The sequence below is a fragment of the Mastigoproctus giganteus genome, chromosome 8 (genome assembly GCF_048544385.1).
Source record: "Mastigoproctus giganteus isolate SK-2022 chromosome 8, ASM4854438v1, whole genome shotgun sequence".
Classification (NCBI taxonomy): Eukaryota; Metazoa; Arthropoda; class Arachnida; order Uropygi; family Thelyphonidae; genus Mastigoproctus; species Mastigoproctus giganteus.
This window is the reverse complement of record NC_143582.1, coordinates 191,254,449-191,274,334: the sequence shown is the minus strand read 5'-3', so window position 1 is coordinate 191,274,334 and position 19,886 is coordinate 191,254,449. Positions and strand designations below refer to the sequence as shown.

Below are 19,886 nucleotides of genomic sequence, written 5' to 3'. Positions count from 1 at the left end.
TCTAGATTTCGTGTATTTTCTGCTCTCTGAAAAATCATTAATCTGGGTTTGTTTGCTTTTGCTTGTTAGATCTTAGTAATTTCATCGTATGGAACTAAGCATTTTTGAAGCTCCCTTTTGAACTTTGGGCTCCTTTCAGTCGAAGAATCTGCATGCAAAAAATAAAATTCTAATCGCTCAGCTAACTTTATGCCTTTCCATATACTTTTTAGTGTAAAAATTTGGAAGTTCGGAATTTACTGTGCTATCATCCTCTGAATTGATTTGATTTTCCTCCCATGCAATTTCCAGCAAATCCACTTCTTCAGCCTCTTTTGCTACCAGTAATTCTTAAACTTCAGTAATCATATCTTTTTTTTTTTAGAACTTTGGTGACTAAAGCTATGTTGCTCTGTGTGTTTTGAGGTTGATTTTCTATTTTTCTGGAAGAAAAACTTGAGTTTCCGTGCCAAGTTGTGAAAAAGTCCCATAAAAAATTCCATCGACATCCCGTAGATGACGGGAGGAATTTTTATGGGATTCAAACTTAGGTCCTTTCCACCCGGTGTGGGGATGACAGGGATTCTACCAACTACCCACGAGGGCTTCAGTAGTCATATCATCAAAACTTTTCCATCCTACCGATTTAGCAAGTTCTACTATCGCACGGACTGTCGATTTGACCATATTTCCTGAATGAACTAACTCTGGCCATACATTTTTCCAACACTCATTTAATGTTGACATTTTACTTATTTGAGCAATAAAGCTATGATTCTGAAACAGTCCACAATTGAAAAATGTTTCCATGCCTCCATCACTTCAATTTTCTATAACCAATTCAATTCGGAATCAATTTTTTCCAAAATCCATTGTAACGATTTTCTGATGTAATGAGTTTCAAAGGTAAATATAATGCCTTGATCTAATTAAAGAAGTTGTACTAGGTGGTAGGAACATTACTTCAACATTTTGTTGAAGTACCGTGTTGTGCAAGGATTGCCACACTTTATCAATCGTGTCAGAGCGAAACCATGTTGTAGAAATATTGTGTTATACAGGGGTTGCGTGTACTAATATGAGTCTTTTTTTAATTGACTATATTTTCTAATTCTTTCTCATAAGATATAAATAAAATTTTAATTTACAGAAAAAACAAATCTTTTTGATGGCCTGGCACGTTATCCAATAGTAACAAAGCTTTGAAATCTAGATTTTTCCACAAGTTCAATAGCACAGAACCTAACACGGGGATTTCTTAATTTTTTTTTTGCATAACGACTAGCAAGCCAGAAGCGGGGATTCACAAAAAGAATGGAAATGTTGAAAAATTACATACAACTAAGAGCAGAGTTTTTTTCCCCCAACAAAAGCTCAAAAATACCATGTTATGCAAGATTGTCACAATTCTCTATGTCGTATAAGTACCATGTTGTGTGAGGATTGCCACACTTTATCAATCGTGTTACAGCAAAACCGTGTTGTAGAAGTACTGTATTATACAGGGGTTGCCTTTACTAATATGAGTCTTTTTTTTTAATTGACTACCTTTTCTAATTCTTTCTTATAAGATATAAATAAAATTTTAATTTACAGGAAAAACAAATAGCAATTCAGGATGTGCAAACTAAATTCAGCAGTTCACTTGTGGACTATGCCTCTGTAAGTATTTCATCCAAGTTTTTTCACCTGTTTGACTCTTTTAATGGCATTAAAGAAATTTTTCAATAAGTTATAAATTCAGTTTATCAGCATAAAGTGATTCACTTAGAGGAATAAGGCAGCTACAAACAATCAAGCAAAGAGTACAGAGAAAATTATCATAATGCTATTCATGTAGTGCATTTGGCTGCCTAGTTAATGGTTCTCTGTTTCGTTTATATATTTTTGTATTATCTTGCTTTAGTTTGTTTGTCTGCTACTAATTGTTTATATATATATATGTACATATATTAGTTGTTCTTTCTCCTATATGCCTCACTCTGATGCAGTACTCAACTCATCTCAAATGAAAAGCCTGTAATCTGAGGTCTTTTAACAAAATTAATATCCCCACCTGCCATCATCATTGTTAATGCTTTTATTAGACTTAGAAAAAAGTCCTATTAGTCTAAAGCATGTAAAATTGGGATACCTCTGTGTATCATTCTCTTATGATAAACAGATATTTATTTATTTATATTGCATCTGATATCAAGATTGGTATTAATTATACAATATCAATAAAAAGAAATATGACTAACATTTAAAACAAAAATGACACACCTAAGTGAAATAAAATTCTGGAGGTTTTTTTGAATCATAAGAGTAATGAAGTATAAACAAATAATTGGTTAACATTAAAAATGGTTAAAAATAAAAAACTCTATCATTCATACTTTACCAAATTGCAAACTCAGCCACTGTGGCAGACAATTCATTCAAATTATCTACGACATGCTGTCCAAAAGTAAACTTAATGAGATCTAGCTTTCAATTACTTTCCAAAATTTTGTATTTGTGCCCCTGGTTCTTTGCTTTCTGCCAGTGAAAATATACCTTCCTCATTTGTTTTACTGATTCCCTTGAGGGCCTTTTATATCTCTGTTAGATGCCCTCTCCCCAAGATGTCTAGTTGCCAAGCTTTGCAGTCCACACTTTCTGTGCTATTCTCATATGGACATTGATTAACATTCCCCCCCCCACCAGTCTGGTTGCCCTTCTCTGAACTCATTCTAGAAGTTCTATGTCTTTCTTCAAGTGTGGCTTCCAGATCTGAACACAATATTCTAAATGCAGTCTGATCATTTTCTTATACAAAGAGATAATGATATCCCTTTCCCTTCACAAAGGACATTATGTGCCTTCCTAGTTGTCTCTTTACACTGCATGTAAATTTTCATATCTGATTGAATCATAAATTCAGTCAAATGTGAAAATTTATGCCAATATTCAAAGATGTGGATTTTATAAATTGACTGTTATTTTTCTGAATTTCTTATTTTCATTTGCTTCTGTAAAATAGAGTAATGTGACTCTTTGATTGTTAATGAGCAAGACTGCAGAATTAGGAAAGTGGTGATTTAGTACCTTGAACTTGTTGAAGAGGAACAATACGAAGGATGTTTGTTGGTTTCCGGGTTTAGGAATATTCCCTGAGATAATTTATATAATAACAGGAGAGTCACTTTCATTTTCATTTTTGTCTATGCCTCTAAACTCCAATAGTAACCTGTCAAACTAAGGCTCTCTAATCATTGAAGAGCAGGAATAGAAGCAAAATATTTGACCAAATTAGTTGCACTTAGAGGGGAATGTGGTTGCCTGTCAATAATGGGCAACAATTTAGCCTCCTTTTTTCAGAAAATTGTCTTTATACAATACAGGAATGACTGAATGGAAGCCATTGCTTTGTGGACTGATTTTTCCATTTGTTTTTCAATTTATTACTATGTAATCATAATCTAAAAATTATTGTTCTTTTCCATTGTACACATCACACCATGTGACTTCTCTTTTTTTGCATGTTTTTTTACGTTTTGGATAGTCTCTTGCATATAACTTAATCCTCTGTGGTCCTAATAGTATCCAGGCAGTCTATATAGATTATAGATTTCTGTTTGATATGTAAATAAATAGTTTTTTTTGATGTATGTGTTTGCATAATATACATCTCTAGTTTGTTAAAATTGCAGTTACAGAAAATATGTATTTTGTAAACATGTAATTAAAATATGTATTCTTTTATTTATATTTTAATAAATATTTATAACTTATACAACTTTGGGTCTCTGTAAATGTACAAATTTGGCAAACAGGCACTGGTTCAGCCCAAGGTTGCTATATCCAGGATGTCCTGATGTGTCAATGTTTCTATGCAATGGTATGTTTAAATCTCCTCTTTAACTGGTGTATATATAAAAAAATGTAAAAATTTGCAAAATAAAATAAATTCCAATTCATTGTTGAAATAAAAAATATATGGAAAAATTTATTTTACTTAGAAACTCATTTTCAGATTAGCATTAGTTGGGGATATGATGCAAGCAAGCAAACTTATACAGCATCAGATAAAAAAAAAAAAAAAAACCACTTCCCGTTTCACCCATCTGGTCACTCCAATTGCTTGTCTAGTTCAGTCTTAAATTGATTTAAGCTATCAACTTTCACAACAACAGATGGAGTCTGTTCCAGCATTCAACTACACATTAGCTAAAGGCAAACTTGTGCACATCTATTTTTTTCTATCTTTCCTCAATTTGAATCTATACCCCCTCAGGTTCTTAGTCTGAGCAAGCGGAAGCATCCCATCAGCATTGAGCCTGCTCAAACCATTCAAGGCCTTGTACGCCTTGATCTGATTAAGGCCTTGTACGCCTTAATCAGATCATCTTGCAGGTGCCTACTCTCCAGATGCTGCAACTTGCAGAATTTAAGCCTTTCTTCATAAGCGAACCCCTTTGTTCCTCTCACCAATCTACGTTGCCCTTCTCTGTACTTGTTCTAGCAACTATGCATCCTGCCTAAGTTTTCTAGATCCTGTTACAGTAGCATACTGTCTTTAGTGTCATTAACAATGCTGCCAACCTTTGTATCATCTGCAAACTTGGACATTAAGCCTGATATACCATCATCGATATCATTGATAAATATACAAAACAATAATTGGGGCCAATATACAAAACAATAATTTGGGCCCAGCACCGAACCCTGGGGGACTCTACTAATAACATTAGTCCTCGTAGAGCAGTGTCCATTTATTACCACTCTCTGCAGTCTCCCACTCAACCAAACCTTTATCCATTGCAGTAACTTGCCCTTAATGCCATACCGCTCCAATTTGTACAGCAGTCTTCCATGTGCAACAGTATCAAAAGCTTTCCTGAAATCCAAGTATATAATATCAAAATTATTTTTAGCATCCAGTACCTTTGTGACCACATCGTAGTATCCAATCAGATTGGTCAAACAAGACTTCCTCTTAACAAACCCATGCTGTGTTTGAACTATTGTTGCTGTCTTGTCTAGGTGATCCTGTATATCACCTCTGTAACCAGTGACTCCATTATTTTCCTGACAGCAGAAGTTAAACTAACATATAATTATTTGTGTCACCCTTTGAACCCCCTTTGTGAATTGGGGATACATTTGCACATCCCCAGTCCATGGGGACCTCCCCTGACTCTAAGGATGCTCTCATAATTATGGCTAAGGTTTTGCTTACTTCCCTTGCTGCCTTCTTCATTATAACTTGATAGATTCCATCTGCCCCAGGTGCCTTTTTTATATTTAACTTCAAAAATTTCTCCTCCACTTTGCTCTGTTATCACAAAATCACTTAGCTCCTAGTATCCATTGCAGTAACGTAAGTTGTTATTCATGTTATTCAAGGAGGGGCATGCCAGATGTTTTGATAAACATCTGGCATGCTCCTCCTTGAATAACTAGTCATGTCTGAATGTAGGTGCAAAATACTCATTCAGTTTGTTAACTACCTGAGCAGGATTATCAACAGTTGAACCATCGATATCAAGTGGACCAATCTGATTAATCCCCTTCCTTCTAGAATTTACATAAGTAAAGAACTCTTTGTTGTTTTTCTCTGCATCCTTTGCCAAAGATTTCTCGTAATCTGCCTTTGCCTGACTTCCTTTGTTACTTGATTACAGACCATCTTATATCTTCCATAGGATTATGTGTCACCTATTAATTTATATGTATCCCATGCATTTTGCTTCTCTGCCACATGTCTGATTAATCTGTATGACATCCATTCAGGCCTAAACTTTGAACCATATTTCTTAGTTGGTATTAAAAGCCTAGTAGCTTCCAAGGTTAATTTTTTGAATGCTTCCCGTTTAGAATTTTCTGTTGGTAACATCATCAGTTGGTTCCACTGTATAGACTTTAAAAACTGTCTCAGACCTCTGTAGTCACCTTTACGAAAGCAAAAACCCTTCCTTTTACCCCTGATGGTAGTTACTTCTTTGAGTAAATTCTCATCAGCACACTGTGATCACTGCCACCTTGTGGTTCCTTTATCTGAAGATTCTTAATGCATGAAGAATCACTACTGATAATCAGATCAAGAGTATTACTCCCTCTGGTTGCCTCCTGAACATGCTGCTGTAGAAAACAATCATCCAATAAATCCACAAAAGCCTTGCTGATGTGTGAATGACCAACCCACAAGTTCCCGTCAATATCTGGGAAATTAAAATCCCCCATTATAAGACAATCTGATTTACTGGCCCACTCTATTTTTCTATACAGCTGTTCATTATATTCATCAGAGTCATTAGGCCTATAGCACACGCCTACTCTCAATTTTGCTTTCCTAGTGCTTATGTCACACCAAACTGACTCAACACTGCACTGTCCACCTATGTCAGCTGGATGCACTTCCTTAGATTTTGTGTGTTTCTTAAATAATAGCATAACCCTTCCTCCCTTCCTATCCTCTCTACCCTTCTTGTATACGCTGTACTCCCCAAATTCCAATTCTGCATTCCTTATATCTGCGTGACACCACGTCTCTGATATCCCAACAATATCTGCCTTTGATGTCTTGATTAGCACTTCAAATTCATCAGTTTTATTTACTATACTTGTAGCATTAGTGTACATGCAAGTATACATGCACTTGTTCTTATTCTTAGTTACACTTACACAGGTCATGTATTTACTTGTTCCATGATGACTCCCAGCAGCTCTTGAAATCCCCAGCAACTTGCTCTCTAGGCTGCCACTCATTACAATAGAAGCAGCGCAAGAATCACTTTCGCTTCTGCCTGCGGCTACCTTTAATCTTTTAGTCTGTGAATCTGCCAAAATTAACAGTTTTCTGACCCACCTTACACTGCCTCGATAGCATCAGCAAATATTCTTGCACCCTCTCTATATATCTATATCTACCCTTTTTTTTTTTTTTTTTTTATGTGAACCCCAAACACGAGAGGTATTAGAACCTATAGTACTTAGTACCGTGCTTGGGTTTGAGGTTAAGAAGACGAAAGAAGATATTTGTTGACATTGGACTTGAACTTCTGTAGATTGTAATTTTCAGGAAATACGTATGAAGGAAGGTTGTTCCAGAAAACGGCAGTTGAATGAATAAATGAGGAAGATGAAAAGTTGATTCTGTGGGTTTGAAGTTGGACAGTAAATGGATGTTGGCTGGTGGCGGCACGTGTTCGGACTGTTTTGAAAGAGAGAGCAGGAATTATAGAAGCCAATTCAGAAGAACAGTGACCATGGAAGTATCTGTAGAAGAGGCATGCAGCAGAAACAGTGCGTCTATGAGAAAGCGAGTGGAGAGACTCTGTTAGAGATGAATCATTAATTAACCTAACTGCCCTCTTCTGAATGGAATCAAGAAGCCGGAGAGAGGTTTTGGGGGCACCACCCCAGATATGGGAAACAATATTCCATGGCAGGGCGAATTTGCGATTTATACAGAGTGAGCAGCTGTTTGGAAGAAAAGTAACGCCGAGAGCGAAAGAGAAAACCAAGTTTTTTAGATGCAGAGGAAGCAATATTTGTAATGTGCTTGTGCCAAGAGAGATTAGAAGTCAGGGTAATCCCCAAAAGAGATATATCATTTTGCCTAGAAATCGGAGTGTCACTAAAGATAAGCATAGGAGTAGAAGAATCCTTTTTGCGAGATATAAGACAAGACTGAGTTTTAGAAGGGTTGAAATCAACTAAGTTGTCTTTGCCCCACTGGAGAATTACCTGAAGATCGGCATTTAAGGAATTGGTAGCAGATATTCGAGAAGTTGAAGCTGATTGAGCAGGACAAGGTTTCTCAAAATGGAAAGTTGAATGCAATGTGCTATCATCGGCAAAACTATGGATAGGATTTCCAGTCAATGGAAGAAGGTCATTGATATACAAGAGGAAAAGAGTGGGGGAAAGAACTGAACCTTGGGGGACACCGGCATTAGTGGAGAAGTTAGAAGACAGAGAGCCATCTACCATCACCCTCAGTGAGCGATCAGAGAGAAAACTGGATAACCAATTACTAAAAACAGTTGGCAAACCATAAGATGGAAGCTTGTTTAGAAGACCTTTATGCCAAACACGATCAAAAGCCTTTGAGATGTCAAGAGCAACTACTTGTGTTTCACCGAACCTTTCCATTGAATTAGTCCATAAATGGGTAACATAAGCCAGAATATTTCCAGTGGATCGACACTGACGGAATCCATACTGGTGATCGTTGATCAGACGGAAGGTTTCTAGGTAGTTTAAGAGTTGGCGGTTAATTGATTTCCCCATTACTTTAGAAAGAGTAGAAGTAATTGCAAATGGACGATAATTGGATGGGAGGGATTTGTCACCCTTTTTAGGAACTGGCTGGATATGAGCAAATTTCCAAGCAGAAGGAAAAACACCTTTGGAATAAGAAAGTGAAAAAAGGCGGCAAAGAATAGGAGTAAGTTCAGGAGCACAGGTTTTGAGAACAAGTGGAGAAATACCATCAGGACCTGGAGCTTTCTCAGCATCAAGATTCATCAAAATCCTTCTGATATCCTTTTGACGGAAGACCACAGGAGGCATTGAATGGAGCGTGTTAGGAATGGTGGGAGATGTTTTACCAAGATCATTAATACATGAGCTCGAAGAAAAATGGGATGCTAGCAGGTCAGCTTTATCCTTGGCTGAAGTGGCAACAGAACCATCTGGTTTGGACAGAGGTGGGAGCAAAGATGGGCAAAAGTTGCGGCCAATAACTTTGGAAAGAGACCAGAATGCTCGGCTACCATTAGCGCAAGAAGCAAGTTTTCTAATCTTAGCCTGTTCAAACTCTAGTTTGGACTGATTAATAACTGCTTTACAACTGTCGCGAGCTTTGGTGTAGGCAGAAGATGAAACTGAAGAATTAGAAATGAGCCAATTATGATACGCAACATTCTTCTCTTGGACAGCCTTAGCACGTTTATTGGAAAACCAAGGTTTAGATAAAGGACGAGATTTTAAAGTGGAGTGTGGGATAAAGGATTCCATTCCTGCAAGAATAATTTCACTGACACGATCTGAGCAAATGTTGACATCAGAAGTTTTGAAACAGTAATCCAACCAAGGAAAAGAAGAAAAGAAGTCTCGCAGGTCATCCCATTTTGCATTCTTGTAATGCCAAACAACACGTGGTTGGGAATAGCCATGAGATAAAGGTTCCATTGGAGAAGAGACAATCACCAAGTTGTGATCTGAAGTGCCTAAAGGACCTCTCACTTCGACCGTGTACTTAGAAGGTTTGTTTGTGAGAAAAAGATCAAGCGTATTGGCTGTATGATTAGGATTGTCCGGTATTCTTGTAGGTAAATGAACAATCTGTGCTAGGTCATTAGTAATTGCAAAAGCCTCAGCATCTCGACCTGCTGGGTCGGTGTGACTAGAAAACGGAAGCCAGCTGGAGTTGTGAACATTAAAATTACCAAGGAAAATTACTTCACTGTTAGGAAAGTTGGACTGGAGAAAGTCAAGTTGCAAAGAGAGGAAGTCAAAGAGCTCCAAGTGATTAGTGGAGTTGGGAGAACGGTAGAGACAACAGATGAATTTGACACAATGAGGTAGAGAGATTTTAAGCCAGAGAAGATCAAAGAGAGGAGATTCCAAATTGCCAAGTCTCTGACAGGGAATATCAGAACGGACATATGCACAAGTACCACCTTTGAGGCGAAAGGAATCATACAGCAAATAATTTGGGCATCTGAGATGAGCAGTAGATGAATCAACCGATAACTGAGATTCTGTCAGAAAAAGTACATGGGGTTTGGCAGACTGCAAGTGGAAATGGACATCGTTGAGAATAGAATTGAGACCACGTATATTTGTGAAATGAATTAGGAAGTCCTTAGGAGGTTTAGATCTTTTCGCAGATAAGCTTGCTCTATTAGTTTGACAATTCATGGTGTATTCAATAGTAAGAAAAAGTAGGTGGGACATGCTGTATGAAGTAATGAAATTTTTGGATATGGCGTACATGTGGTAAGAATATACCCAGATCCTTGACATAACGTGGCCTCGACAATGCTCCCGGCATACACACTACTCGGACTCCCTCCAGTCACTATCTGGCAGAGTAGAGGCAGCAAGATTATACACTAGCTGATCCGGAAGCTTCCTAGAGAGTTACCAATAGGTTCAGTCTGGTGTACTAACTAGCGGCCGGCCTGCGAACACCGTTTTAGAGCTGTACCCTCGAAATGTAAGGAATATTGGATCTCGCCACGACGTTCATCATAACCTTAAAAGTCATCAATCATACTGCATGGTGGAAGAGATAGGGAAAGGTTGACCGGAACTTAGCTCTAGAGACTAAACATGGGTTCCACCATTTCAAGCCTCCAATAAGCAAAGTGGTGGTATTTCACCGGTTGATGAGAGTCATCTACCACCTAGTACTGCCTGGTAACATAGAGGGGCGGCATTCCTCCATGTGGTGTGGGCGCCACACCTCGACCCCTGCTTATGTTGGTTCACACCTGGGTGGTCACCCACCATGTACTTGTGCATTGAGGTTATACCCAGGATTACTAACAGTCCCACCATCGTGAAGGTGCAAGCAGAGGATTTGGCTGTCAGACCGTCCGGACTTCGCCGAAATTGGGTCCACTTGACTTGAGTGTCACCCGAATATCAGTTCCATCAGCGTTTTAGACTCCCAGATAGCAAGTACAGCTTGTCTGGCATATCTGAGAGAATGTCTGTGACAACCTCAAGGACCAAAGAGATTGTGAAAAGCTCACACCCTGTGAGCTTTTCACAATCTCTCCATGGACGAATTGATTGACAAGTTTCTCATCATATACTCCCTACTGTCGTGTCTGGGCAGAATTGCAGACACTTTCAAATTTAATCCTAACTCACGACTTTTTTTCAGCATTGACCTCTACTTGTTAAGTAAACTGCACATCTCTTACTCTTAAGGTCATTAGTGCCAACGTGTACAACAATATCACCTTTTGTGCCCTTAAAAGATGATATCTGCTCTACAACATCATTGACTTTTGCCCACGGCAGACATACCCCTGGTCCTGTTCCACCTATCCTTTTTTGCATACTATATGCCCCGTCTCCCTGACAATAGAATGACCTACAATAATTAGTTCTTGTGGGACCAGTGCATTCTGCCTAAGTTGCTGCTGCTGTGTTGACTGATGTACAGGAGTGAGCTCTGGTGTTGAGTTGAGAGCTTGATGGGCCCTCATATTAATTTTTCGAGGGCATTTACCCTACATCTCAAATTCTCATAGATGCCCATCAGAATGCTGAGTTGGCACCTAATTTTTTCACAGTCTCTGCACCTAGCACACACAAAGACATCCTCCTTGGCTAGGTCATGTCCTGTTCTAGACAGGTCTGCAAACATTTCACATTTCGCACATTGTATAGACTGTGATGCATGGAAGAATCGTTTGCCCCTTCGGTTCTCCCGTGAGCTACAGCACTCTGGTTATTCTGTGAACGCTGCTTTGCTGCTCTAGTCTGGGTCATGATTCCATTTAGTTAGTTAGTTATTTGGTTTTTAGGCGCATTAGCAACTAAGGCCATATTGCTCCGGGATATGCGGTGGTCATTCCCTGACCTTTCCGCATCCTCTGTATTTGGTGGTGACGGGCTCGAACCCTGGTCTAATCAAGAAGCATGTGCTATGCACTGCTGCTCCTTCCCACCTGGCTACGGAGGCGCCTATGATTCCATTTAAGTATAATTTAATTAACGATGAAATTTAATAAGATTAATAAATTTTATTGATAATACTATACTAATCTAACAGATTTCTAATACAATGCTATGTATTTTGCTATCTAGTTTTATGTTAAACCTTACAGTTTTTGTTTGTTTGTTTGTTGTTGGCGCATTGGCTTCTGTGGCAATAATTCACCTCCCAAGGTTTTTGCACTACCCTGATCCAAGCCCGAGGCGGGATTCGAACCCGCGACCTTTGGGTTGTCAGGCAGGCACTTTACCCACCCGGCTAGCCCAGTCAGCAAACCTTACAGTATTCCGTATCGTATAACAATGGCGGCAAGTTATGAACGTAAAATCTACAGACACTAAATGTTAACTTTCAAAATCGCTATCTAAATTCAAAATAAACCATGGAGCTTGGCTAGAACTATAAAGCTACTTATAGAAAATAATTTACTTATAGCTACTTTACTTCACTTAAAGCTGCTTTTAGAAAATAATTAAGATAAAAGCTGATGAGTAAATGCAACTTAGCGGTGGTAAGAAAATAATACTTTTTTTTTTGGGAAAGCTAAAGTGACTTGCTTGCTTGATATAACATATTAAAATATGTGTATATCTTATGATCTGCCCATAGAATTATTTCAGTCCTCGCAGTCACTAGATTTAGCACTTAAAGAATTTGTTTTCTCTGTGTTTACTTGCTTTTATAAATATTAAATCTGCATAACTCATAATAAAATATTCTTGGTTTTTTTTGTTTTTTTTTTGCATGTATTATTAGGTACGTAATTATGTGGTAGCAGATATGGAGAATGTCAATAATAGTAAGTAAATTTTAAACATATTTTTATTTTATGTAAATCAAATAAAATCTGTGTATATCTTACAAACTAAGGCACACACAGATTCATCTTTTTAATTGCTATGATAAAATTACAGTAAAAGTAAAATCATAAAAAATAGAAATGGAAAGCTATACTGCTATGAAACAGCTGCATCTCATATGATACTTATATATCCTATAAGAACTTATCCATGTGAAAACTAAAAGAAAGAAATGAAAAGGTCAAAAACAGTCATTGTTTTGCACATAATTTGCCAATTAGTTGATATAGGTGGTGACATTTTTGGAGCAGTCAGTAAAGTTTTCAAGTTCTCAAGCTTTCAAGTATTAATATAATGTTTTTTAACTTTTATAAAATGTAGCAATGAAGGATGATGTATGCAGGACTTACAGATTTTCTACTCTTTAGCTGAACCATTCAGTGTGCAAAAATTTTTAAAATAAAACAGAAAGTCACTAAAAGATTCTGCTAACTAGTTAAGACATTTATAATCTCTTTTGCCAACAATAGTAAAACTACAAATTTTGCATCCCCTTCCCATGCTCATCAAAACTATATGATACTAATTGTTGGTCCACCCATGGTAACAGACCTGGTGGTACAAAAGTTGATAGTTTCATCACTGCTTGCTGATTACCTAGGAAACCCTGATTAGTGCAGAAATTAAACTTAATGAAAGCAGCTAGCTGCAGAGATGACAAGATAGTCCCAACAAGCATTTGTGTCCTTGTTGATGCTTTTAGAATAATCTTTCAAAATAAATGTGGTGGACCAACAACTAGTATCATGCATGTTTATAACTTTTTCTCAAAAATATTATTGTAGTACCATTTTAGTCTTTCAAGCATTCTATTCCAGTCTTGTAGCTGAGTTCCTTATCTTTATAAAGCTTTTACTATTTTCATTATTCATATTAAAAGGAATGTTATGAGTTGGACTAAAAGTGAAAATATTTTCAATTTTGCATAGACTTGAGAGAAAGTTCCTTGATATTGGTGTAATCTATCAGGATTATGAAATGAAATTTTTATATGCTCCATGCTATATCTGCATTGTGGTGATGGATGTATCACACACTACAGATATACTTGGAGTACACATGATTGGTGAGTTGGGGGTAGGGGAGGATGAAATAGAAGATTGTGTTTACAGATATTATTTCCAAGTCAGGTTTAAATGTGTGTGATAGAGAAGAATTTACAGTTTAAAAGGCAAACAGTTTTTATGAATAGGAGTACCAATATATCTTTGATCATTTCAAATTGCTTTTAAAAAAAAAACGGTTTAGTGGGGTTACATTACAGTCCATTGCTGACTAAATTTGATGAAGATAAAATTTTACAATATATAGAAAGTTTCCTGGTAGAGACCAAGGGGTTCTTACTCCATTGTGTAAATAAATGATAATTTGCATGTTGTACACTGTGTTCAGTTTTCAAAACCACATTAGAAGAGTTTTGACCTGCTGGTAAGAACACAAACAAGATTAGTTCAGTGAAAAGAAATATTTTTATGAAGAACCAAGGTCTACATTTTAATTTTCCTGAGTTATTTAAGACTACTTGGTATCAAGAATGTGGAAGTCATTTTGACTCCTCCCAGCACTCTGTCTATCTAGGTATAAATCACAAGCTCAGTGAAAAAAAGCATATAAAAGCTTCATGTCTGTTACAATTATGAATTAATAAAAATAGCTAGATTTATATCCATTTGCTTAATTCACTGACAGTTGTATAAAATCATATACAAAATATTGTCAACTCTGTAGCACATTTTCACTGTATCTAATAGAGACTTCTTGAATTTGCAACAGAGAAACTGTGACAAAAAATTACCTTGGAGAACAAGGTGAATAGAAGAGTTCTCCAGTGAAGTCAGAGTGAAATAGCAAAAAAAAAAAAAAGTGGATCAAAATAATGCCACACAACCATCAACAAATTATAAAATAGTCTAGAAAAGACTGCCTTTTCAAAATGACACTGGTCTCAACACAGAGGTAACTTGCAATTGCAAGTCACTTCTATGTTGCACCAAAAATACAAATCTATCGTCTTGCAATCAGGATAATCACAGAGTTGTCAAAAGTTGTGGTATTAGAGTTGTAGGTAGGAGGCCATCTGCTGTTGAGATGGCAAGTGATGGTTGTGTAGTAAATTAGGTCCATAGCATTTCTCTATAGATTTTTAATGCTTTTTTCCCACTTTTTTTTTTTTTTTTTTTTTTTTTGCAGTAACCTTTTAGTAACCTCTTTGCACCCACTGTACCAATCTCAAATTAGAAGCTTAGTGAATCACAAGAAGAATTTGAGTCGCTGAAGAAACAGGTGCTTGCCTAAGAAACAAATGTAACTGGAAGCTTGCCGGGGACTCAAGAATCTCATAATCTGTCAAGTGATGCACCCACAATTCAGGTCCCAGAAAAGAATAGTCAAGTGCATACTGCTCTTGTTGAAGGAGATTTAGTTTTATTGGGAGACTCTATTATCAGAGAAATGGGTAACATTTTTTTGTAATAAAAATAGATGGACCAGAACAAATGTGTATTTTCCTGGAGCAACAATTGATGATGTTACTAACAGATTGTCACATTTTAAGGAGGGAGGTAAAGGGAGCATTATTATTCATATGGAGACTAATGATATTAAATGAACATGACCAAACCATTTGTTGAGTAAATATAGGAATATTTACCCGACAAATATTTAGGTAAATATAGGAATATAGGAATGAAAAAATGCTGCAAATTAGGTCAGAATGTGTATACATCTGCAATTCTGACCAGACATGATAGGAGAGATTATATACTGAAAGACTTGTGGATTAATTCAAGATTTGAGGGAATTTGCAAGGCTCTAAGGAGGAAATTTTTATCAGTGTGCCCTACACTTCTAGGTAGAAGGAATCTATTTTGTAGAGATGGTATTCGTTTGAACAAAGGTGGTGCAAGGATTTTGCCAGTATCGTTGAGGATACCTTAAGAATTCAGGGAACTGCTAATTAGGGGGGGTGAGAAGAGTAATATAATCCACATTTATATGATGTTATGGGTGAAAGTAATGCTACACTCTCCTTAAGAATTGTGGTTTGTTGCTGTAGCAGCCAATATTGGTAAGATGTTCTGAGGATGGCAACATTTCAAATGAGGGAAGATAAACTAGGGAAACAAGCCTAAATAACTGCAAGGGGTGTGTCAGGTTAGTAAATTTTAGAAGAATAGTTGAGAATCCTGTCCTAAAGCCAGTTTTCTCTTTCAGTTGATTCTCATCGTCCTTTCTAATCTGTTAGTAATGACTCTTGTGAACAACTTGTAGATGTGGGACAACAAATTAATTGGTCTGTAATTTACAATTTCTGATTTATTTCCTTTCTTATGCAGCAAAATCATGATTGCATTATTCCACTCCTTAGCCATCACACCTTTCCTAATGTATTTTTGAAGTGTCTTGCTATTTTCTGTGTCATGTCTCTTCCTCCCAATTTTAACAACTCTACAGTAACTTTATCTTCACCCCGGGTTTCTGATTCTTCATTTTCTTCAATGCATGTTCTACCTCATCAGGAAGGATATTGGGTATGTCGTATGTGTTGCTAATTTATGATCCATCTCTCCCACTGCTGGCAACATTCCCTCGCTCCTTATAGTAGTTTCTTTGATGAGCTGTCTCCACTTTTGTCTCTCCTGTTCCGTTTGTTTTAGTTCCTCAAAATTTCCAAGTCCTGCTTCATCCAGCAACATCCTGATGAAGGTATTTTATATTTTTGGTTTTCCCCTAGGGTGTTTTCCCTCCACAGTTTCCTCCGTGCCATCCAGAAGCAAACCACCATGTTGATTCACTTGTCCCACCCATTTGAATCTAGTTGATCTGATTTACCTAGAATTTTCCTTTGTTCTTGGACACGTCTTAATACTGCCATATTTGACACCTTCTCGGTCCATTTAATTTTTTCCATCCTGTGCCAGCACCACATCTCGAAGGCCTCAAGTCTTTTTTTGTCTTTCTTTGTAAGAATCCATGTCTCTGCTTCATATAATGCTACTGACCAGATATATCTCATTGTTATCTTCTTTCTAATTTCCTGTGACGCCTTCTTCTGTGTTATCAGTGACAGTTTATTTTTGAAAGATTGTTTTGCCATTGCAATGACATGAAACCTCCTGTGCAAATAACTGCCTCAGATATCTAAAGTGATCTACCTGTTCTGTTCTCACTCCATCGGTCTCAATTCAGAAGGTAATTGACCATTTATCTTCATTCCATACTTCAGCACTTTCTTATTTAACCTTTTGATCAATTTTTGTCGCATAGCAGCGCAATCTGCTAGTATGGCCTGATAGTCTGCAAACTTAATAGCCTGTATGTACTTTTCACCAATTTTAACCCCCCTTTCTTACTCCCATTGCCTCCTTTATTATCATTTTGGCAAAAGCATTGAACAAAGCAGGTAAAAGTAAGCATCCCTGTCTGACTCCCTTTTTAACTTCATCTCTTTCTGTCAGTTCTCTCCTCACTCTTATCTTTGGATTTTGTCTTCTATATAAGTCATAGATCAGTCCAATCATTTTCTTGCATCCAATTTTCTCAAGCAATAGAAACAGTTCTCTCCAGATTACATTTTTTTCTCCCAACACTCTCAATGTTCCAATACTGTGTCTCGTCGATCTACCTCTGCAAAAGTTGCACTGTGAGTCATCCAAAAATTGTTCAATATGACTCTCTAAACGAACTTTGATAACTTTCAGCAGAATCTTAGATGCATGGGTAATAAGACTTATAGTTCTGTAGTCTTGACATACTGTTGGTGACATCTTTGGTATGGGGATTATGATTGATGTGCAGAATTCCTCCAGCCAGCATTCATCCCTGTATATTTATCAGTTCAAATAAGGCTTTCTTCAGATTTTTTCCACTGTATTTTAAAAGCTCTTCAGGTATGTTGTCAATTCCTGGTGCTTTATTATCTGTTGCTAAGAGACTTTAAGGCTGTGTTGAATTCATCTATAGATATTTCTGTCTCCATGTTTTCTTGTTCTTCTAGAACCATATTCCTCCATGTGTACATGCATGAATCTTCATAAAGTTCTTTCTGCTCCTTCCCACCTGGCTACGGCGCTTCCGTAGCCAGGTGGGAAGGAGCAACAGTGCGTAGCACACGCTTCTTGATTAGACCGGGGTTCGAGCCCGTCACCACCAAATACGGAGGATGCGGAAAGGTCAGGGAATGACCACCGCATATTCCCGGAGCAATATGGCCTTAGTTGCTAATGCTCCTAAAAACCAAACAACAACATATCTCCTTCATCTTTCCTTTTGTTCTTCAAAATTTGGTACTGTCATTCCCTTTTCATCCCGCATTGCTCTCATTTGATTCCGCTACTCTTTCTCGTTAACTCTCTGATTTTTCTATGTGCCAAATCCATTCAACCTTGTTGTTCAAGCATTTCAATCTCTTGACAGTTCTCTGCCCACCACTGTTCTTTTGCCTTCCTACATTCTCTATCAATTTCGTTCTTAAATCTATGAAAATCTATGATAGTTCCTTTGATCATCATCATTTTTTTGGCCTTTCAGTTGCCTCCTCTCAACCATTTTCTGTAGTAAAATATCTGTGATCTAAGGCTTTCTCCTAATATTTTTACTCTTCCCCAGTGCCTCCAATGCAGCTTTACAAATTATCTCCTTGATTAAAGACCAATTTTGCTCAAGATCAGCCGTAGTATCCTCAGTAGCAATAACATTGGTCAAATCTTGAAATAAGTTTTTCACTCTCCTCTCTCAATGTTCCATCTCATTGAATGATCCTTTTATCCAGGCACTTCAATTTTAATTCCACTTTCATCTTCACAAGTAAGTGGTCTGAATCTCTGTTGGCTTCCAGATAGGACATTTCTTTCTTCACTTAGTTACGGTATCTCCAGATAGGACATTTCTTTCTTCACTTAGTTTTGATATCTCAGTTTTAACTAAGATATAATCAATCTGGTGAGTCTCCAGGATTTTTCCATGTATATCTTCTGCAGAGTGGTGCCTTAAACCACGTACAGTGGACCCCCACTTTACGATATTAATTCATTCCAGAGACACCATATCATGAAAATATTGTAATATGAACCCAATAACACACTGTTTTTTGATAATTTGTTCTGAGTCCTCGAAAGTTGAAATTTTCGCTATATGACTAAGCTATTTATCTTTGTAAAAGATGATTTTTATAATAGAAATTGTATTAGTTTTATATAGAATACTGAATACCGTATTTTCCAGTCTATACCATCCACCTTTTATCTAAAAATAACTTGCCCTAAAATTGTGGTGCGCCTTATACACTGGAATAAACAGTAAAGCATGATACAAATTTTAAAAAAAGAGAAAAGATGAAAAATACTGATAGTGCCACGGATTTTTACTTATTCCCTTCACCCCCCCTTGGCGCCTCCGTAGCCAGGTGGGAAGGAGCGGCAGTGCGTAGAACACGCTTCTTGATTAGACCGGGGTTCGAGCCCGTCACCACCAAATACGGAGGATGCGGAAAGGTCAGGGAATGACCACCGCATATCCCGGAGCAATATGGCCTTAGTTGCTAATGCTCCTAAAAACCAAATAACAATAACAAACTTCACCCCCCCCCCCAAATCTTGTTTAAAATGATAATTGATGATCATAAACATTAAAAAAAACAAAAATCGTAATTTTTATTTAACTTACGTGGAAAAGCTGTCAATGGTAGTATGATGATGGAGCTGGAAGAATCTTTTACTATCAAGATATCAGGACACCCTTCAGGATCTGGTGTTCTTTCTGATCACTGCTTCTTGCTACTTATGGTATAAAAACTGTCCAAAGTGGTTTGCTTTTGGTGCTTCCTCTGAAGGTTCTTGAAATAACTTAACACCTGATCTTCAAATTTGCAGGTCATCAATTCAGTGGTTTCAAAATCTGGATTTTTTTTTTACTGTTCTCTTCACAATATCCCATGCACCAAACATGTCCTTAATTTCTTGAGTTGTTGCTACATGGTCATCTTCCTCATGTTTCTCATCTCCACTGTCATGCTCACCCATCTTCTCTAATTCCTGGAGCTCCTCTGTTGTCAACTCGCTTCCACAGTCTGCAATTATCTCCTCCACATCTGCCGCCTCAATCTCTAGAGCCAAGGACTCACCAAGAGTGATAATTTCCTGCTCTAGAACACCTTCAGCTTCAAATCCTTCAAAATCATGGATGGCTGAAGGCCATAAGTTCTTCCAGGCTGCATTGAGGCACCGAGCTGAAACTTCATTCTGAGAACTGACAATCATTTGTACACAGTCTAAGATGTTAAACCTGGTCTTCCAGAATTCCTTTAAGGTGATGGCTCTGTCTCCTGAAGTCTCTTAAAAGCG

At 37.4% G+C, this 19,886-nt stretch overlaps 1 protein-coding gene across 2 annotated transcripts in view; it reads left to right on the top strand.

Moving 5' to 3' along the window:
* LOC150082108 (uncharacterized) overlaps positions 1-19,886 on the top strand; it is a 183,998-nt gene that overhangs the window by 44,907 nt on the left and 119,205 nt on the right. For both annotated transcript variants that reach the window (XM_090379986.1, XM_090379985.1), the window contains exons 6-7: positions 1,576-1,641; positions 12,443-12,485. In XM_090379986.1, coding sequence (XP_090236112.1) covers positions 1,576-1,641; positions 12,443-12,485 — 109 coding nt within the window. The remainder of the gene's footprint in view (positions 1-1,575; positions 1,642-12,442; positions 12,486-19,886) is intronic.